The 23,661-nt window shown below is 30.8% G+C and overlaps 1 protein-coding gene across 1 annotated transcript in view; it reads right to left on the reverse strand.

The window, feature by feature from the left end:
- Positions 1–3,142: 3,142 nt before the first annotated feature.
- The window catches only part of LOC106691387 (esterase FE4), a 33,984-nt gene continuing 13,465 nt past the window's right edge, over positions 3,143–23,661 (reverse strand). Inside the window, exons 3-10 of the mRNA XM_014437134.2 lie at positions 16,515–16,671; positions 12,964–13,149; positions 12,705–12,895; positions 10,931–11,096; positions 9,680–9,864; positions 9,416–9,563; positions 4,007–4,133; positions 3,143–3,926 (exon numbers count right to left, since the gene is read on the reverse strand). Coding sequence (XP_014292620.1) covers positions 3,755–3,926; positions 4,007–4,133; positions 9,416–9,563; positions 9,680–9,864; positions 10,931–11,096; positions 12,705–12,895; positions 12,964–13,149; positions 16,515–16,671 — 1,332 coding nt within the window. The 3' untranslated portion in view covers positions 3,143–3,754. The remainder of the gene's footprint in view (positions 3,927–4,006; positions 4,134–9,415; positions 9,564–9,679; positions 9,865–10,930; positions 11,097–12,704; positions 12,896–12,963; positions 13,150–16,514; positions 16,672–23,661) is intronic.

The raw sequence follows: 23,661 nt of genomic DNA on the forward strand, positions 1-23,661 counted from the left end.
GGAGGATTTGACTACTACCATTTCCCAGTAGAAATTCCCTCTAGTGGGAAAAAATCCCTGTCGAAGTTGCGGGAATTTATTTTTCAAACGAGCAGATGGGAATCTGTCACCACCAGAGACTCTCGGCTCCGTTCAGGACCGGGAGTATGCTCAGGTTCGGAAAAAATGGGCTTCTGCCATTTTGGGGGAGCTGATGGAAACAATTACCATTTTCAAAATTCCCAGAAATTTTTAATTAACATTTGATATATCTTCTTTTAATCAAACTTTGATGTTTTCTTAGTATTATAAACCACTAATCAAGACATCTTCATTAAAAGAAAGGAGATTAAAATCAAACTAATTGAAATAATCTAGATGTTAACCAATTTGAAAACATATTTTTAATTCTCCTTGTGACAAAAACAGATAAATAGTCATGAATCATGATAAAAAAAAAATTGTCTATTTTTTTCAAATCAGTTTTGTCAAAATCAATTTCTGGTAGTTTTTTTTAACTGCTTTTAATTGTTAAGAACTTCAGTTTTTCATTTTATATAACTACCTAGTTAGCTTAAATTTTATTGCTGAATAATTCAAATATTATTTTACCTAATTAAAGATTTTTTATCGTATTAATGTTTTTTCATTTGAAAATCTAGTACTGGAAGATTATTGATTGACCGTGTGTGAAGATGAAAGGAATATGGTCCGGGTGCGGTCAAGAAAAACTCAAATAGTAGAAATATACTAATTTAATGAGCCTAAAGTAACCATGATAGAACAGTATTTAAATTCGGTGAACAATAAATGGAAATATACATTAAATATATACATTAAAACAGATAGAGAAACAAAGGAAAAGTAAATTATAAAATAATGGGATACAATGTGTGTAAGTAATTAAGAAACAAAATATACCAAATGAGCGGGATTACAGAAAAGTGTAAAATATAATAGAAAATTAATAATAAAGTAATAAATATGAGTATACTTAAGGAGTTAACAGATGAATATAAATTAAAAGATAGATACATGAATATAAAATCTAGTACATAGTTACTAAATCTAGTACATAGTTACTAGCTTTCATATTATTTATTCCGTCAAGTTTCATTAAATTAAATTTTGCATCAATGCTAATATCCATTATTGCCTCAAACAGCCATACTAAACTAAATAGTATATCAAACGAGGAGAAGATGGAAGGGGATGTAGTCAGTCAAAAACACAAATAAGTAAAAATGTATTTATTAGTGCCTTCTTCTCCTCAGTTATATATATCCACGTTCAGGTTATTAATATATCTTTTGTATATTTATCCATCTCATTTATAAAGATATGTATCCAACTATTAACTCCTCATTATTATATGTAGTATGTTCTTTTTTCTGAAGAAACTCATCAAAAACATTTAGAAAATATCTTTAAAACCAAATTTATTTTTATACAGCCTTCTTGAAACCCTTTTATAACCTGATCTACCTTGTTAGTTTGAGTCTATGAGTCTCTACAATAGGGGTGGCCAAGATAAAAAAAGGCCCGGGGTCACACTGCACAGAGTCACATAGACATATAGTCACATAGACATATAGTCACATAGACATATAGTCACATAGACATATAGTCACATAGACATATAGTCACATAGACATATAGAGACACATAGACATATAGTCACATAGACATATAGAGACACATAGAAACTGATATTTGAATCGAGTGCCCATTTTTATCTTTGTCACTGTGTATAATGTGCAAATAAAATTTTCTTTCCTGAGGATGGTCTATTAGCCAAAACATTGAACTTTTGGTTTATAAATTAAAATTGGTGAAATAATTTTACTTTTAGTGGAAGATGTTGATTGATCGTGGGCAGTATATAAAAGGAAGATGGTCTAGGTCTGGTCATAACATAAATACATAAATAGCATAAGAACATAAATAACATAAGAACATAAATACCATCAAAACTATTTATTATGTGCCAATGTTTTGCCCCACTTTGCAAAGCTTCATCAGGGGTTAAAAAAATATAAAAAATAAAATAATAGAGTTTTCACGTTATGTATTCTCTTACTTTGTTACATTTTTTAAGTTGTTTGTATCGTTTTTAGCCCTGATGAAGCCATGCAAGATTGTCCAAAATGTAGGCTTATGATAAATAATTTTATTACTATTTGAATTATTTTAACCACACCTGGGACATCATCCTTTTTAAATTTAATTTAAAAAAATGAAGATGCATGTAACATAATAGTAAGTTGATTTGGAACATAATTTTTCAAAAACGTGAAGCCTTTCTAATATCTATTTAATTAAGGTCATCCCAATAATTGTAATATGTATGTCGCAATGAAAATACAATTTTTATTACAATATTTATAAAAATACTTGAAAAGTGCCCATTTTGATATCAAAGAAAAAGTGACAAATCAAAGATCATATGGTGTGAAGATAGTTGACCATCAACATATAAGAGGAGAAGATGCTGGGGGGGGGGGGAATGCGGTCAGCAGAAAAAAACAAAACAAATAAACAAAGGAATTATTTATTTGTGCGAACGTTTCGACCTAATTTTCAGGTCTCCATCAGGGAGTTATAGGCAGAGAATCCTGCTAAACTTCAAAGATCATATGCTTCATTATTTTTTAAAAGAAACAATAATGAATAATAAAATCAACTAAGGAAAAAATTGGAAGATTTAAAAAGTCAAACAGTAAAAAATTAAATTATTGGAGATACGATTCCAGCCAGGGTATATTTCCCCACCTGCAATGTATGATAAAATATGATTTTTGTACCCATCACATTATATTATATATATCTCTTTTTTCCCTCCTGATATTTTTAAAAAATACGATTTTCATGCCCAACTATATAAGTTATACATTCTGAGTAGTACTTGGTTAATGAAAAAAAGAAACATTTATTTAATATAACCTAAATATTCTGTGTAAGTAAGGAAATGCCCACCTGATGCTCTCAGCATCTGTCAGCATTCAATGTAAATTGTGATTTCTACTGAATGGCCACAGTTGACTGCAACTATAGTTTGATTACTTGAAATCCTTATTTAATTTTTAGGATTGAATAAATATTGAGAAGGAGGGGGTAAGTGAAGGTAAAAAGAGTACGGGTCGAAATCTCTGAAAATTAAAAATCGAATAAAATTTCTTTATTTATAAACAAATATTTTTACTTAATTTTCAAGAATATTTTGCTAGTTCCTATAAAGTTGATTAAAATATTATCATATGTACTACAATATCTATAATATTCCTTAGGAATATTTAATATATTTTACATTTTTAATAAAAAAGCAAAACATAATTTACATACTACACTTAAATGAAGTAGTATTTAAAAAAATACACTTTATTTATATTATATATTGTTGCTTGACCATATGATATACAAAGAAGCAGATGGCTTGGCTATCATTTAATAATAATATATAAAAAATGAAAACAATTTATTAAAATGTTTTGATCCACATTGTGCATCTTCATCTAGGATGGAAATATAAATAGCTATTTATATAGCTCCGGCCTAAAACTATACCTCAAATAGCTATGTAAGTCTCCAGCCCTGATAATGAACTATAATATGATTTGAAAAATCAGCATCTAATTAATATTTATCGCTATTTTTTATATGTTATTTCTGATTGCCATCTGGATACCACTTACTTTTTGTGAACTTAACTTTTATATAATACTCTTAATTATGATTCAGTCTATTAAGTAATCAACATGCCTAAGGATGATTTGAATCATAATTCATCACGACTAGCTTCTGACTTTACCACATTCTCCATCAAGCTCAACCAAAATTTTTCTTCTCCTAGTTGCTCTTCTATCGTTGGAACAAGTTTGTTAGGACCTTGAATATCATTGTATGCAATTTTTGGTAGGCTGTCCCTTACTGACTTGCTGTTTAATTTTCTGAAAATACAATTTGATTAGATCACAATGTGTTTTAGCCACAATACATGGTGACCAATACTTTGAGCATTTTAACTTACTTGTTTGCGGCAAACGACACCCATAAATTGACCAAATCCTTTGAGACTTGTCGGTCTGATTCTGTTTCTTGGGTATTGACCGCCTCAGACCGAAGGATGTACATGATATCATCAGCATGACTAACTCCTGAAACACAAGCAGAAACATTTGTTACTGAAATATTTATGATATTTAATGGTATTTCTAGTTGTTTATTTGTTTCTTCAAGTGATTGTAGCATTTTATTATCACATTTGTTATGATTAGAACAAATATTTTGGGGTATTTTGTGTTTAAATACTCTTTTATTGACATTCTTAAATTTAAAAATATATATAACTTTAGAAGTATAATAAAAAGGGGTAGGATTTTTAAGTGCTAAAAAATTCGAAATATGTACATAAATATGTGCTAATAAATTGTCAAATATTTAAAAAAATATGTAAATAATATGTATTTATAAATTTTGTATTATTCAACAATATAAATTACTAATTAATTAGTAACTTTACAACTTAAAAAAAGTTACATAAATATGTATTTATTATATATTATATGAATAATATTTTAAAGAAATTATGTTAAAATATGTACAAAATAATGAACTTAGAGAAACCATAGCTGTTCAATAACAAGACATTAATTAGTAATTGTAATTAAATTAATTGATTAATACTTAGAATGAATTATAAACAAATTATAAATGGAAATAAAGAATAATCCTTATTAAAAATTAAAAAAAAGCTTTAGAAAAATATTTAAAACTATTATTAAATTTTCAAATAAAAATCTTCATCGGTTTGACGGCAGAATGGACTTGTACCGGCTAAAAGATGTTTCAACATCTACTGATGTTATAGGGGCATTCTTAAATGAAGCTATTTCCATTGCATCTAGTTCGGTATTCTGCATCACCTGGGTGGCTGTCATAATTTGTTCCGAGGGGAATGGCTCCAATGGACTCAATGATTTTATATCCTGAATTTTTTTTTAACACGTCCTGTACTTTTTTCTTTATGACTTATCCGTTTTCACCACATATATTTTCCAGTCTTTCTATTGCTTCGTTCACAGTATTTAAATTTTGAGTCAGTGGAAGGTTCTTTTCTTCTAATTATTCTTTTATTCTTTATTGAGTAAATTGTTAACAAGTTGTTCGCTTTCTCTACTGCAGTGGCGTCAGCATTAAGTTTTGATATTATCTATTTAATTTTTTCAAAATTTAAACAATAATATTGGGTGCTATCAAGGTGCCTCATCATGTTATCACGTGTTCCGGTGGTAAAGCTAAGTCAGGATGTGTTTCTTTAAACTCGTGAAACAGAGAAATGGATTGAAGAGTAAACAAACAAATTCTAGGAAAATGCTACAGGAATTAGACCCTTGCTTTTTTCAATTGATTCTGAGGAATTCTCGATGTAATTCTGTATGAAAATTTATTATTGCCACTGCATTTAATTTATGTTCAAAGATGAAGACATAGAATTTTTATGCAATATTTATGATAAACGATAAATTTCACCTTCAAGTATCTTGTGTTCTCTTAAATTTTATGTAGTTTCTGCAAAAAATGTATTTAAAATTGAACAAATAATTTAAGGAAACATGTGATTCAGGACAGAATACCTAAAAGTATGTTAAAGATAACAAATATTTCAGAAAATATGTGATTTACAACAAAATATGTAAAAAAGGCCAAATATTTAAAAATATGTAAAATAAAAATGGTTTCTTTTGGCCAGAAATGTCTTGAAACACCTTTAGTTAGTGAGGAATCGCAGATATCATGGTCAGGTAAAAATATGTGAAAACATAAAAATCCTATCCCTAATAATAAATTATTGATATACTCTGCTCATAAAAACTAATCTACATTAAATTTGATATTTGTTTAGTTGGAAAAACATTTATTTTGTGGTGGTCATAATGCAATAAGTAATAGAGGAAGCTGCTGACCAGTGTTGCAAGAAAGGTAGAAGAGTTAATCGCATGTCCTGGTATGGTTCTAAGAATGGATGAAACGAGGACAGCTAGAAGGCTTTATGGCATGAAGCAAGATGGAATTAGGCTCAGGGGAAGACCGGAGGCAAGATGGATGGATAATGTAAAAGAAGATCTAAGAAAAAGCAAAATATCCATTATCCATCAAATGTGCAGCCAACAGAGATGACTGAACAAAGGGGATTGAGCAGGCCAAGGATGCACCAATTACTATATGCATCAGATGCACCAATAATGAATGAATGAATTATGTAGTAAGAGTTGCAATATAATACAACTCTTATATTCTAAGTTTAGTGTACATGATTCAATGATGGACAGGTATGATCTGTATGGACCATGTGGATTTAGGTCTACTGCTGCTGGTATGCTTTATAATTGTATTTGTACTTAAGTACAATTAAATATAGCTATAAAATAGAAAATTATTTTTATATATTTATTTTGATGCAGAGTGTGTAACTTTCTGTAGTTACTGAGAGAAAGGACTGATTTTCAATGTCATAATTGTTTTATGCCTTCTTCTTCTTTAGATTCTTCCCTCTTTAGTGCCTCTCAGCATAGAGGAGCATTCAGCCAGGAATTCCATTCTTCCATATTTCTAGCTAGGTTCCACACCTGTCAGAGGTCCTTCCCCCCTCACCGTACAGGATCGCTCAATGTAGTCGAGGTATGACATCCTAGGGCGGCCCCAAGGCCTTCTGCCATCTGGGACATATTCCATAGTGTTTAGACAGTCTCTGTGGTCATTCATCCTACAGTCTCTGTGGTCATTCATCCTAATAACATGGCTGAAATTAGCAGATGAGTTTACAGGAGCTCTTTCAGTGGGGCTATTAGCAGTTCCTGACGAATCCCTTCATTGCGAACTCGGTCCCTCCTAGTTTTTCCACTTGTCCTTCACATAAATTTCATTTTGGCAGAGTTGATTCTGCTCTCCTGCCGGTCTCTGAATATCCAACTCCTCCATCCTCCATACATAAGTATGAGTAGATATACTGTCTTGAAGATGTGCAGCTTGATATTTTTTTATGCCTTGGATAGTAAAATTGATCAGGGGGCAAATTTAGTTACAAGCTCTTTTCTTATTTAAAGGTAGTTCAAGTTGCTATTATTTACACTTTATTCAATCGCAACTTCTATAAAGATACTGAACATTAATACGTTGAACAACCAAGATTACCAATACCAATTGGCATTAAATATATTGCAATTCAAAAACAAAAATACAAATTAATTCAATTAGCAATCACTAATAATCAATAAACTTTAATCAAGGCAAAAATTAAATATGAATTGTGAATTAAATATAACTGTAAATTTAAATTATTCAAATTATAATTAAATTTATAAAAAGAAGGTGGTCCAGTTGCAGTAAAAAAAAATTGTTATTAAACTATTCAATGTGAGGTAACATTTCGCCTAACTTAACTGGGCTTCATCAGGGCTAAAAAAGATACAAACACTAAAATAAAGTAACAAAGTAAGATAATAGGTAACATGAAATAAAATTAAACTAATTTTACCTTTAATTCCTAGCCACTAGGGGTGGCTAAAAATGATTTAAAATACGTGAAGATTTATATAACCATGAAAAAAGTAAATCAAAGTAAAGTAAAAAAGTAAATAAAAATAAGATGTACAGTGAAAAGTTTAAATAAACAAATATAAATAGACAAGTATAAAGAATTAGCAAAAGGTGTCCTCGTGCTTACCTCCATTCAGAAAGGTGAGTGTCCTATTTTGTTCAATATTTTATTTATTCTATTCTTAGTCATTTTCCTATTCCTATTATTTCCCTTTTTTGTATTTTTATATTTCTTTTTTATTTGTTATTATTTCCGTATTCATTAATTGCCTAATACCTTTTTGTTATTATTGTTTACTTATACTTTGGTGCTTGGAGTTATTAATAGCCCTTTAAATGCATCCCAAACTCTCCAATACCATATCAGAACCCTCAAAGAATGGTGTCGTAATTAGAGGATTAAAATAAATCCCATCGAATCACCTTTACCCTTCAACGTAAACCTACCAAATGCTCTACAGTATCCTTTAATAATGTTGCTCTTAACCCTGTGGAACAGATCCAGGTTGCAACCGGACAAATGACTAACCTAGAATCCTCACACAAGATTAAAAAGACAGAAAATCAACTTGCTGGATTCCGACTATTACAGCACTTACTAGACAAATGGTCTGAACTTCCAGTCTATTACAAAAGACTGATCTACATGACTGTAATAAGGCCATTCAGGACCTACCGAGTTGAACTTTAGGGCTCCACTAAATCTTTGAATTCCTGTTGTATCCAATCCTTACAATCTAAAATAATTCGTAAAATCCTCAATGCTCCTTACTTTGTCACAAATAAAATCATCCATAAAGACCTTAACCATTATGTAACCAATCTAGCCCAAACCAGATATCATTCCTTCCATTATAAACTCCCTAACCAACCAAACCCACTTGTTTCAAACCTTGCTTCCTCTTCTATTCCTGACATCCTCTAAGGTGCCCTAAGAGAAGATGGCCACGAGACCTGCTAATGTAAAAACGTCATTGGAGTGTTACCAATGGGTAGTTTCTCTACACACCTCTATTAATCCATTATAAACTTACATCAAATTTATTGGATGTAAAAAAAACAAAATTACTTTGTTAATTCTCATATAAATTTTCATATATTTTACATTATTTTTAGTCATACCTTAGTTTACTTTTATTTCATCTTATCTATTCTCTTACTTGGTTGATTTATTTTAGTTGTTTGTATTTTTTTTTTCTTTAGTTAGGATAAAGCCCTGCAAACATTAGCTCATAATAAATAGTTTATTTACTATTTCAGTTGTTTTGACCGGACCCGGACCATTGCCCTTTTATATATTATTCACGGTCCATCAACGATCTTTCAATGATTAAACTGTTTATAAACCACTTATGTTTATTTACAATGTATAAATATTTTATTTTTATGAATATTAGTTTTTGTTTATTTTATTTTATTTTTATTATCATTATTTATTCACTTTTCTTTTTATCTGATATGTAGGGTATGTATGGTGGTATGGTATGATTGAGTACTTAAGGCTTAATACTTATTGCCCTTGAATAGGTTGTATAGGTAGGTTGTATTATTTAAAAATATAACAGTTTTAAAAAAATAGAAAATCTAGTGCAAGAAAGTTATCAGAGTGCCGAAGTTATTAAGGAGAAATTGAGCCTTCAATATAATAGTTACACTAATACTACTTATTAAAAGAAAGGGCTTGCTTCTAGAATAGACATACAGAATAAGGTACTGGTGATAAAAATTTTGTTCTAGAATTTGATTAGATACTGATGAAATTGAAATGTTTGTAATTACAATTTCAATTATGTTATATATTTTTTCTGAATTGAAATTGTTATTTAATCTTTCTATTTACCAAGTTCTTTTCCTCCTCCAAAAAGTGAGGAGCAGGTGTACTTCCCCATGTAGGAGAACCTGTAGAGATAGACAGGAGATTTGTAATGTTCAGCATGTAATTTTGCAGCTTTTCCGATTCCTTCGATGAATATTCGGTCACTCATAGCCTGAAATTATTACAAGGTATTATGCTCTAACCTTAATAAAATAATATGTTTCCTTATTTAAATTTATATTACACTTTTTTTATTGCCTGAATTGGAATATTTCATTAAAAACTTACCTTGATTAGGTTTGCTACTCCTTCTTTTGTGTCCAGATCAATGTTGTAGTACTCTTTGATCTTCTGAGAAACCTCTATTTTCCTCTCCTCGCAGGGAACTGTGTAATTGTAATCGAGCAAGTGTGGCAGCAATTCATTCCAGCGATTATTGAGCTCTCTTAGATTTTCTGGTTTTCCAGCAATTTCTGAAATAAATTTGGATTGTGTTGTTGTTATAAATAAGATTTTATTGAATCATATTCTTGTTGAAACTAAAATAAAATCTAAAATGAATTTTATTGTAATATGTTATAAGTAAATATATAGTAAATAATGTGTTTTAAAGATATGTGTTAGCTATGTGTTTTAAAGATTTCTCATTATTTATTAGACCTTATAAATTTCAAATAGCCAAGAGATAATTCAGATGACACTCCCAGGTAAATACATAATAAAGCTTATATGAACAATAAAACTATTATATATTACTAAATATTATATATAACAAGAATTATACATAAATAAAACTATTATATATAACTAAATATTAAAATTAATTTAATTTCAGAATGTAATTGGTAAAAAAATAATCATTCTATCATTCGGGTCATTCTGACAGGAAGGGACAATTTGATTTCCAAAGTCTTTTCCAAACTCCATTATAATTTTTTGAGTTAAAAAATATTTATAGTTGTTTATGGAGTTTATAGTTGCATATAATTATAGTTATATTGAACCACTTTTTAATATTAATTGGTATTTTTCAAATGAATGGAAATATTAAAAATTATTTTATTGAAAAGAGTCCATTCATCTTTCTAGGCCCAATCTTCCTTAATGAGACTTTTCCGAAGGTGAGGTAGCTCTTTCATTGGACATTAGCAAACCTCAGGGGTTTTCTAAATTTTAAGGGAATTTTCCTTCAAAATTAAGGAATACATTGGTGGGGGGGGGGGGAAACAACAGATTCCCGTGATTATTTTCTGGATAAGTTTTTTTTCTAGTTGCAACTGATTCAAATTTTCAATTCAATAATTTTTATATTGATAACACAGATTCAAAATTGTCACTTCCTGTAAGAATGATCTGTTGACATCTCTCTGGATCAAGTATATTTTGTCTGATCGAGAAAATCAGTTTTTTATGTTTCTCAAGCTGACTAAGTTATTATAATTTAAGGTTGAATAGACAGGGACCCACATTACATTTTTGTAATTCCGGAATAGCTTGTCTATAATATATAACAGATTGTCTACAATTCTATAATATTACCTGCTCCTGGATACAGTCCTTCCTCTTTTGTAAAAGTCAAAAGTAACGGAACGTCTGAAGCCTTCTTTTCCTTGAGAATGTTGATTGGAGTGTCTGGAAGGAAAGCATTGGGACTAGGAGGTTCGGCGACCAAAGCATAAGGAGAAAATGGGTTATAAAGCCAAGGCTGGAAAATAAATAATAAATGTATCTGTTGTATTAAATATAAAATCTTAACAAGATGTAGTATTCCAGTATTAAAGATCTATAACAGGACAATATTTTTATAAATAAATCAACCCCCAAAGTTGTGAAAGATGTGTTAATGTTGTGTTGTTCCTTTAGTAATACTTTATATTCCTGCAAAATAGTTAAGTGTTGCACAGAATAGCTATTGAAGCCACCACTAGTCCTATACCTTATAGTTGAATAGATTATTATAGTTGATTAAGTTATTATAGAATTGTCATTGTCATGTATTCATGTTCTTATCAAGAATCTTTAGTTTTGTCAATTAATAAAGTAATTAAGTAGAGTTAAATTATCAATGTCTTATTATAAGCCATTATCTCTTCTTATTTCTTACTCTCAATGTTTACTGAGATCTCCCTTTTATCCATCATGGGCAAATAATGGGAACGCTTGTTCTGAAACACATTTACGCCTTTCTACATTCTAATGACATGGTTCCATATCACTAGTTGGGATTAAGGACATTCCACTCCGCTATCCAGTAATGTCATTGTGGCATTCTCCTCTGCTAAATGTATTATCGGATTAGTATTCTCAATGTAGAACAGGGTTTTAATTTCTGACTCCCAGAAATGCCTTACAAACCCTGTCAATTCTTACTACTTGCATACTTTATTGTCCGTTTCTATCTCATAGTTAGGTTATTCAAATCACAATAGTGCCTATTCATACCAATTTTCTCAGTCCGCTGGAGTTCCTCAAAGTAGTATCCTTGGATCCCATTCTCTACACAGTTTATATGGCTGACATCCAAACTGATTCCAACTCGGTCACTCATGTGCTTTGATAACTGCACACTTATGTGCTGTTTGTGAATAGTGGCCCATTAATCGCATCCCAAAAGTCTCCAATCACATATCACAAAGCTTCGAGAATGGTGTCAAAAGTGGAGAGTTAAAATAAACTACAACAGATCCCATCAAATCACCCTTAATCTTCCTCACAAACTAATTGCTTCCTATATTACAATGCAGTTTAATAATACTTCACCTACCCCTATCGACCAGACCCACACCTGTAATCCTCCCACAACAATGAATATACAAAAAACTGCTTGTCACTCTCGACTATTACAACACTAAGCTTCGAATTAATTACAAAAGGCTCATTTACATTATTATAACAAGTCCTATTTGAACTTTGGGACAAATACTGTTGAATTCCTCTTTTGTCTAATCCTTACAATCCAAAATCCTTCCTAAAATCTTCAATGCTCTTTACTTTATCACAAATAAAATCATTCATAATAATTTGTTCAATATGTTGCTGCTTTGGCCTGATCCAGATTCGAACCTCTAATAAACTCCTTACCAACCCAAACCTGCTAGTTTATATTTTTTCTTTCTCTTCAGTTCCTGATGATACTCCTAGGTTATGTCTGACAAAACTGCCTTGAAGATCTACTATAAAAATGCTACCAGTGAGTAATTTCTGCATATATGTATATATATGCTTTAAAGCATTAGACCAAAGTTTACATTTACTCGTTATTTTTAGTTGTAAACTTCAACAAATAAAAGAGTTTACGTAAGAAATGTTATACCACGAAATGTTTGGTCGTTCCCACGATGTGATCTCCTGGTCGGTTCCGCAGGCATTCTATCATTGACTGGGAGTCGTGAGTGGGGCATCCTAACTGACTGGCGACGAAGTTGGCCTTCTCCCTTGCGTTCTCCGCGAAGGTCCAAGGGTTGAGGGAGACGCCACTCATGCAAATTGCAGCGCTGAAGAGACCTATTAAAGTTTTACCGTATTACTTCTTGTTCTCAACTATTCCTAAATGACTTTTATGGTTTCTTTACCTCTGCTAAGCGGAGACAACACGTGGTAGTCGACGCTAGCGCCACCGGCGGAGAAGCCCGATATGGTCACGCTGTTAGGATTACCCCCAAAGGCAGCTATGTTCTTCTGGACCCACCTGAGGGCTTCCACCTGGTCCTTCATCCCGTTGTTACCTGGAACCACTTCATCACCAGTGCTCAAGAAACCTGGAAAGAAAATGAAAACGAATTAGGAATTCTTTATCCTTGAACTTATGTTTCATTAGAATGATTTAAGAAATCAATTCCCAACTTCCATTTAATCCTCCTGATACTTGGTAAAGAGTAGGCAAACGTACAAAAATCAGAGAAGTGGATATAACTTATTCAAGAAAGTAGACAAAATCTAAAATTTCCCAACAATCTTGACCGGATTTCTAGCTTCCAGAGGTTTAAGGAGTATTACCTGAAATTTTCCCTAAACATTTTTGGAAAACCTACTCCCTCTATTTCCGCCGTAAAGACGTCCCTTATTCTAAGAAAGTTGGAACCTCTTGAAAAATAATATATAGTTATCTCTATTCTGAATCAACTTAGCATGTTACAAAAATACTTGTTAACACCTACTTGCAATTGATTTTACTTTCTTTAAAGTTATTTTGTTTATCTGAAAAATTTCAATTTGGTGGAGTTGGGTTTGGGGGGCATCACTTGAGGGATGTATGCAGAGAGCGTTTGGTGGTATCGGCATCGAACTTTCGGGTTCGTTAGGCCTTTACTATTATTATTATATGAAAAATTAATTTTTCACTTTCTGATGGATTTCGGTAGGTCAAAAATAGTAACTTAACTATCCAGAACGTTCAGTGGCGAATTTAAGATAACGGTCGGTGTGTCTCGGGCCTCACAGCAGGTGATTTTGCGATTGAATGGACGGCATTACAGATAATTACTTTAACGTGTGAAATCCCTATTAACTTCTGAATAAAGTTGTCTTCAAGGGGCGTGCCCTAATCCCCACCCCTTAGCGCCACATTTACTTAGAAGAAGAGTTGGGTTATGGCTCTCTCCGGCTGTTACCTTATCAGGTATAATGTTTGGAAGCATAGTGTGTAAGTACCTTCTTCTGTTATGGTGCAGTCCATAAGGACTACATGACTAACAGTGCAACTAGTCAATTGATTAGTAAAAAATTGTACAATTTACATATGTTTATAATAGAAACATTGGTTTATAATAACTAAAAGAATAAATATAATCAATAATGCTGCCGTAGGAAGGATTACTAATGTTTCTAATTTCCTTCCTCTGTTTTTTATTTTTTTCATTTTAGGGACTAAACGTATTCTACGTTAGGCAAATAAGCAACAAAATGTGTGAATAATGGTATAATAATTTATCAGCCCCGGCCACGAACAATTTTGATATATCGCTGTGGCTATTAGGACGCCGGTAGAGGACGAGGGAACTTGTTTGTTTACATGGCCTCGGCATGAGTAGCAGCGATTAATTTGATGTTTTAGCAAGTATTTTGTAAGTGTACCACAATATTGTAATACTGTAAGTCTGCCACAATATAATTGAGGAATCCCACGACTGTACCTAACCTACCACCTTTGCAATAAATACTTTTTATATACGCAGGCCCCAATCTATTGTTTAATGTACTCCTGACAGGGTTGGGATGGAATCATTACATGAATAATTCATTTACATCTTCAATATCATGTTTCAGTTGCACTATAATCACACAAAGAAAACTGATAAATGGTCCAAAACATAAAAAAAAGAAAAGAAAATCGTTAAAAGTAGAGAACAGATTTTTGCGTAGTAAAAAACAAAAAAAAAAGTATAGTAATAACCCCAAAATGTGCAGTAAAAACTCAAAATGTCCATAAAATAAAAATAATCATCTTTATTTTTTTGAGAAGTCAGCAAAAATACACAAAAAACGTATTTTTATGTACCCACGTTTCGAATTGAATTTCAGACCTTTATCAGGGTTGATACAAGAAAAAACGAAATAACAACCATAACTCGTAACATAAAAATAATAATATATAAACTTGAAAATATGCATAACAATAAGTTAAATAGATAGAAGTTGATTGATATATATGAAGATGAAATATAATATTTTTTTTAATAAAACAAATGGTATCCTTGAAAATCTTTATTATATCAACATTCCAACGTTTCGGGCAATTCAACCATCCTCAAGGACAATCATAAATATAAATTTACACCTCACATCCAAATTTAATAATGTGTTGTAGGCTATTCTGTCCTGGTCATTAATTAAAAGCCAAATCACCCTATTTTGTCGCAACTTTATTAATTTTTAAAAACTTTTAATTTTAGATCAACTTAACACTATCAACTATCATATAAACAAATCATTTTTGATGTAGTTGATATTCATATTGTTTGATATGATAAACAAAAATAGTTTGTTTATGTGATAGTTGATAATGTAAGTTAATCTAAAATGAAAAGTTTAAAAATTAATGAAGTTGTGAAAAAAATAGGGTGATATTTGACTTTTAATTAATGACCAGGACAGAATAGCCTACAAAAAAATTTTAAATTTGGATGTGAGGTGTAAATTTATATTTAAGATTCTTCTTGAGGACGGTCGAAATGGCCGAAACGTTGGACTGTTGATATAATAAAGAGTGTTGAGGCCTAACAAGGATACCATTTTATTTATTTAATTAATAAATACCAGTCTCAAATTGAAAAAAATATATAATGAGATATAATATTAATTATACAAAACATTATTAATACAAATTAATAATGTTTTGTATAATTAATATTTAAGTTAAGTTAATAATATATTAACTTAACTTAAATATTAATTATACAAAACAATAGATACAAATTTTTGTTTTAAATGTTTGTTTATTTCTTTATTTACTTGTACACTGTCTGTGTTTTAATATTTTTATAATTTATAAGAAGAAATCTGAATTCTGTGTGCTTTGAAGCTGGAAGGGAAAATGTATAAATCGAAAATAAATAAATAAATAAAAAAAGTTTCCCTATTATATAGAAAAGTTTTTAATGATCGTTGTGAAATATTTAATTTTTACCAAAACAGGTCGTAAAAATTTTAGTTTAACTGATGAAGAAGGCATTTTAAGAAACAAAATATCAAATGGAAAAAAGCTATCTGTATCAAATCGTCCAGGCTTCAGTGTCATAACCATCCTTTATAATATAATAATATTTACCCATGTGTTCATATATATAGATTTCTGACCTCTATAAATTACAGTTATACAATCTGGGCAATAAACAGCACAATTAAATGAACAATTTTTATTTTTTGTAAAATGATCCGACGTTATAATTAAAAATACGTGAGTACAAATTGATGTTGAATATAATAGTTTCTGAATTTATTTTTTTGAATCACTAGATTTCTTAAGTCCGGATCAGCCTGAAAGATATGGTTAGTAAAGTTTTCGAGGGAATCCGCGAGCGGTGGACGATATTTAAGTCTTATCAAGCCTTCGACGGAAACATATCCTGGACACAAATAGCACAGTCGATAAGAAATTAGGAGAGAAGAAAAAAGTGGTACTGACCTAGAGGTCCCAGCCTGTAGTTCATGCTCACCAAGATGACGTCCCTGTCCATGAGGATAGAACCGTCGAAGAAGGTGGAGCTCAGGAACATGAAGGCTCCTCCGTGGATGAACACGATCACATCCAATGGAGTCTCGTCTTCTGTCTTAGAGACCAGCTGCCAACATAATAATAATAATTATTTTTATTAATATTAATAAAAATTATTCAGTCTGAACCTTCTTTATTAAAACATATTACATGTCCAAAGTTTCGGTCATCATCAAGAACAATTTGATGAAATAATAGGTTTTGTCGGATTTAAGTTATCCGATTTTTGTCGTTGTTGTTTGAATTTATATAAAGTCGGGGTCGGGGGTCTCATTTTCTGATGCCCCCCTTGCCGCGAACACCGGAAGGCCCCGAAGACGCTGCGACTGCAATGCCGCCCCAGCCTATGCACTTTGCAAGCTAGGACCTGGCCTACCCCTACCATCACGCCAGGCTCCAGGACACGCTGGCCAGCCCTTGAAGAGGAAATACGTCTTTTCAGACATTGGTGGAGATACATGGTTTTCATCATATTCACCCACGAGGGAAGCGACCATAGGATCACCGCGGGGGCGAAGACGTCAATTAGATAAGCCAATATTGTATAAGCCATGAGACCACCCCAATGCTCTGTTTTACATTACTATACATAAATAATTCTGAAATAACTCACTAACATCCTCTGCCCCTCCAGGGATTAATAACCTTATAAAATTAAAAGAAATATATGCATGTTGCAAATTAGCGGAAAGTCTCACAATTTTTGGCCCCCCCTTTTCCACATATTTTAATTATAATCATAAAATTACACTCGGGACACCTGCAGTATAACACGAGGAGGTCCCGATGTAACAGGTTTGTTTAATTATAATTCACAATTACTTATTACTTATAAGAAAGTACTGTAACTAGATCAAGGGTTGATAATTAATTAATTATAATACGTATAATAGCATTAATTTTAGCATCAGAGCCCCACAGTGATTTATTAACATTCCCTTTTTATTATGGACAAGTCAATTTAACACAGTTAAAATAAACCTATAAAACTCAATTGATATTACTAAAATTAAGGTACACAAATTATAATTAATAATATTTTTGATACTGTTCATAATAAGTTATAGTTGAAGGGGTAAAGTGGATGCAGGGTATATGTAACATTTTTTGAATCTTTAGTGTAGATGAAATGGGGAGGTACCTATCTCAGGTAGTGTAAGTGTGTGGTACTCAAACCTCAAAATCCAATCAATAAATGAGAAAGCTGAAGGAGAGGCTATGTACATTTCGAAACATAACTCCAAAAAAAAAAAAAAATAATAATAAAAATAATAAAATAAACCTTAGATTAATGATTTATTATGATTGTTTGAGAGTGGTTTATTAACATACACAATTTTGATCCATATTACTCTCAACTTTTATTCTCAAAAAACACTCCAACGTTTCGCCCCTCAGGCCATTTTCAAGGAGAAATGAGTATAATGTGAGAATGAGAGAAATGAAATATAATTATTGATGTCTTGTTTTTTAAAAATCTTATTTGCAGGCTAATTGCCCATGTCAGATATAACTTTTTATATCTTAAATTTAAAAATGAAAAACGAAAATAATCAGACCAATTTGGACATATGGAATTGAGCTCTGGGGCTCCACCAAACCATCAAATTCCTCCCGCATCCAATCCTTACAATCCAAAATCCTTGATGCTCCTTATTACGTCAAAAATAAACTCATTCAAAAAGACCTCAACATCCCATTCGTTGCAGATTTGACCCAAAACAGATATGCGTCTTTTCATTCCAAACTCCTTAACCATCCTAACCCATTAATCTTTCATCCTTGAAAATCCCTGATAATTCTCCGAGGCGTCTGAAAGGAAGATGACCACGTGACCTTCTAATTTAAATTAATGTTTGAAGTACCACCAGTGGGTGGTTCCTTCCCAAGATTTTCAAGTGTATATGAAACATACTACATATTTACCTATTGTATTATTTTGTACAGTTGTAAATTACATTAAATAAATAATTAAAAAAAAAACAAAAAAAAAAACGAGAAGATCATTTATATAAAAAAGTTTTTAAATTTAAGATATAAAAAGTTAAATGTGACATGGCCAATTAGCCTGCAAATAAGATTTAAAAAAAAAACAAGACGTCAATATTTATAATTGAAGACGTTTGTCGGGGGGTGCGGTCATCAAAGAACAACATAAATAAACAAAACCATATTTATTTATTTTAGGCTGACGTTTCGACCTGAATTTCAGGTCTTCATCAGGGGTTATGGCGTAGAAGGTAGGCCTGTAACTTCTACGCCATAACCCCTGATGAAGACCTGAAACTCAGGTCGGAACGTCGGCATAAAATAAATAAATATGGTTTTGTTTATTTATGTTGTTCTTTGCTGACCGCACCCCCCGACAAACTTCTCCAATCATTAATCTACGGTTAACTATCTACACCTGATCAATATTTATATTTCATTTCTCTCATTCTCACATTATACTCATTTCTCCTTGAAAATGGCCTGAGGGCCGAAACGTTGGAGAGTTTTTTGAGAATAAAAGTTGAGAGTAACATGGATCATAATTGTGTATGTTAATAATAAAATAAACCTTGTTTTCTTAAAATTGACTATTTGTATGATAACTCTTTCATTCACTTCCCCCTTCAATTAAAGCTGTTATTTTATTAGATTATTCTTAATGATGTCCGAAACGTTGTTCACATAATTATAATTTGAATACCTCAATTTTAGTAATATTAGTTATGTTTTATTGATTTATTTTAACTGTGTGTAAATTTACTTGTCGTTAGTTGCCTGTGAATTTTTATATATCAGTGTGAGTGCTAAGATTAGCATATACAAATTATAATTCATATTGTTTTGATACTGCTAATAATAAGTTATAATTAAAGCTGTTATTTTATTACATTATCCTTAATGATGGCCGGATAACGTAATATGTTTCTATAAAGAAGGTTGAGACTATTGGGATCATTTTTGTTATAATTATTAAAACTACCAGTCTCGAACAAGATAAAATTAACTTATCTAAAATAATTGCTTTTGTTAAAAAAATACCTTCATTTTAGGAAAATGGTCCAGTTGGCTGTAAAAAAGTACAATATAAAATACAATAGGTCTTCATCTGGACTAAAAAAAAAAATGAGGTAACAGCCATTACTCAGAGAAACACAAAAATAATAAACAAATAAATTTTGAAATATACAGAACAATGGATTAAGTAGAAAATATTTGATTAATAACAATAGAAGTACATTGATTACAATATACGATGAAATATAATATTATAGAAGCAGGAATTATTCAAAATAAATTACGAAAAATAAAAAAAAAATAAAGTGTTAAAGAAATAAACATAATGAAAAGTGTGGAAGAAAAAAGGTAAATGATGTGTAATGGAATGAAAAACAATTTAAATTAAACGAAATAAAAGATGATATATATGATACAATGGGCAAGAAACACTTTATGTTTTATTATTATATTATTATTGTATTTCATCTTCTATTGTTTGATTATTAGAGCGCTGTGGACCCAAATAATAAACATTGTAACAATTAAATTTCATTTACATCTATCATTTCTGTTTGTTACTTCGGCATATGAATAAATAAAAAATAACTGGCAAGTTAAAGAATATTTGAATACAGTACGAAGAAAACACATCTGAGTAAGTTGTATTTTCTAAGAATGGCTAAGAAGTTTTGTGTTGAAATGTTGTTGCCCAATGAAGATTAACTGAGAAGATTTCAACATTTGTAGAAGCCGTTGAAGGTAGCCAGCATTGAATGAGAATGCACTTCAAAGAGCATTAGTGCACTATGGCAAAATAGTGTCCTTCTCAAGAAGGAAAACCGCATGTCAAAGGTCTCGGTTCAACTATTCCTTCAGAGATATTCTTTTCAATACTACATAGTGTGTTTGAATATATCTGGTTACTAATTAAATGATACCATTAACTGTTTGGTAGTGCTGTCACTAGGATACGGGATAGTACAAAAATTGACAGCGAAGCTACTGTCATGGTTACAAGATGTATACATATAGTACAAGAGGTCCAAGAGGGGAAAAAGCCAGTTATTTTACCTCAATTTAAGATTACTTTAATGAAAACTATGTATAATTACTAGTAAAAATTGATGAGTCTGCCAAGTATAGATAGGGGGAATAAAAAATGGTGGCTGTTTCATAACCTTAAAAAACATTAATTTTTCAGTCGGAGCTCTATATCTTAAAAACTACCAACAAAACTAGAAAATCTAAGAGAACATTATTTAAAGAAGAGTAAATTTGCTGAAATATTAGCCCTAATAGAGCTATTTAGGTTTAATAGTTCTCGAGATATAGCTTTTTAAAAAGCAACATTTCATAAAAATGTACTAAAATATCAGTAGTTAGTTAATTTATTTTGAGAAATCTATATCTCAGGAACTATGTGACGTACAGATGTCTGTTAGCACTCAAATTAAAGCTAGTTTAACGTACTATAAAGTGGTTTATGACCTTTACCTTCTTAGGAATATTATTTTTCACGATTCACGATATTTTCTAAAATAAATTGATTTATAGTTGTTCGAACAAAAAGTTTGAGTTTTAAAAAACTTTATTTCAGAAACCATAAGAGATACAGATGTCTGTTAACACTCAAATTAAAGCTAGTTAAATTTCCTATAAAATATTCGCAAATGGATATAAATTTGGAAAAGAAAATTTGTCCGAACAACTATAAATCAATTTATTTAAGCAAATATCATGAAAACTACTATTCCTGCGATGATAAACCCCATAAAATAGCCCATTAAACAAGTTTTAATTTGAGTGCTAACAGACATCTGTACGTCACATAGTTCCTGAGATATAGATTTCTCAAAATAAAATCACTAACTACTGATCTTTCAGTACGTTCTGTACAACATTTTTATGAAATATCGCTTTTTAAAAAACTATATCTCGAGAACTATTGAACGTAAATAGCTCTATTACGGCTTAAAGCGTAGCAAATTCACTCTACTTTAAATGATGTTCTCTTAGATTTTCTATTGTTGTTGGTAGTTTTAAAGATACAAAGCTCCAAATGAAACATTAATTATTTTTAACGTTTCGAAAAAGCCGCCATTTTTTATTCCCCCTACCTATTCTTGGCAGATTCATCAGTTCTGACAAGTAATTATACATAGTTTTCCATTAAGTAATCAAAAATAGGGGAGAAATAAATGACTTTTTTCCCCTCTTGGGTTCTTGTACTGTGACAACCACATATATTATTAGAGCAAGAAAGGAGAAAAAAGGTAGTTATTTCACCTCAATTTAAGATTACTTTAATGAAAACTATGTATAATTAATAGACAAAACTGACGAGTCTATCACGTATAGTTTGAGAGAAATACTAAATGACGGCAATTTCAAAACCTTAATTTTTTATTCGGAGCTCTATATCTTTACAACTACTAACAACAGAAGAAAATCTAAGAGAGCATCATTTAAAGTAGAGTAAATTTGCTTAAATGTAAGCCACAATAGAGCTATTTAGGTTCAATAGTTCTCGAGATATAGCTTTTTAAAAAGCAACATTTGATAAAAATATTGTATGGAACGTACTGAAAGATCAGTAGTTAAGAAATTTATTTTGAAAAATCTTTATCCCAAAAAACATTTGACGTTCAGATGTCTGTTAGCACTCAAATTAAATTCTTTGAGCTTTTTGAGTAGAAAAGACACAAATAAACGAACGATTTATTTATTTGTGCCGACGTTTCCACCTGATTTTCAGAGGTCTTTATCAGGGCTATAAAAACGAAAAGACAACAACTATTATTCAGAGAGAAAAAAAAATTATAAAAATAAATAAATAATAGACTAAAAATTTGGAAATATACATAATAATGGAATGAAAATAGAAATTATTTGATAAATAACTATGGACAAAGACAGTAGTAGATTGATAACATATTATTTATATACATATAAATGTGAGTAATAAATAAATGGTACAGTGGATAAGAATGTTATATTGATAATTAATATTAAAAAGCATGAAAAGAGAATTCTCTTCCTATAACCTTGCTCTCGTATTTCTTACTTTCTCCATTCCCTATTCTCCATATATTTCTTCTTATCCCTTGTTCTTTCCTTTTACGATATTGATTTTTCGCTCCTTTATTAACTTAACTAATTCTTTATACTCATCTATATAACTAAAAGGTTTTTAATTATACTCGATATAACATTCTGATCCATCATTTATTTATTACTCATATTTATATGTATATAAATAATATGTCATCAATCTACTACTGTCTTTGTCCATAGTTATTAATCAAATAATTTATAGTTATTAATATTTTCATTCCATTATTATGTATATTTCCAAATTTTTAGTCTATTATTTATTTTCATAATTTTTTTTTCTCTCTGAATGATGGTTGTTGACTTTTGTTTTTATAGCCCTGTTGAAGACCTGAAAATCACAAATAAATAATTCGTTTGTTTATTTGTGTTTTTTCTGCTGACCTCACCTCCTGACCATCTTCTCCTTTTTTATATATCTTCACATAATCATGTTCTGTTACATTTTTTAGTGTTGCTGATAATTGTAAGCTCCTAAAGAAATTTTTTTTTTTAACGTTTCGGAACAGCCGCCATATTGTAACTAAAGTCGATCTTCCTATTATTTTTGTTGAATAAATCAGTTACTGCGATGCCTATCCGATGAAAGTGTTTGTGGAGATCATGTCCTTTGACTGAGCAGAAACACTCGCAGCTCGACTAACATTCCCGGGAATTTGTTTATAATTATTTATTCAATTTTTACTATGATTCACCTTTCAGAAGTTATAGGCGAAAAAATACTTCGTTATATAATTAGCTTTTTAGAGAAAGTTTTAGTTTCCATTAAGTATGGTTGAAAATATTTTATAATTATGAGAGATAGTTGACCGTGGATGATAAATGAGGAGAAGATGGTTGGGGGTGCGGTCAATGAAACACAAATAAGTATGACTAACTTATTTTAATGTGCCGACGTTTCGGCTAGAGTTTCTAGCCTTCTTCAGGGCTAAAAACAAAACAAGATAACAACCACAGT

This window comes from Halyomorpha halys, unplaced genomic scaffold, assembly GCF_000696795.3.
Source record: "Halyomorpha halys isolate HHAL.00 unplaced genomic scaffold, Hhal_1.1 Scaffold2308.1, whole genome shotgun sequence".
Classification (NCBI taxonomy): Eukaryota; Metazoa; Arthropoda; class Insecta; order Hemiptera; family Pentatomidae; genus Halyomorpha; species Halyomorpha halys.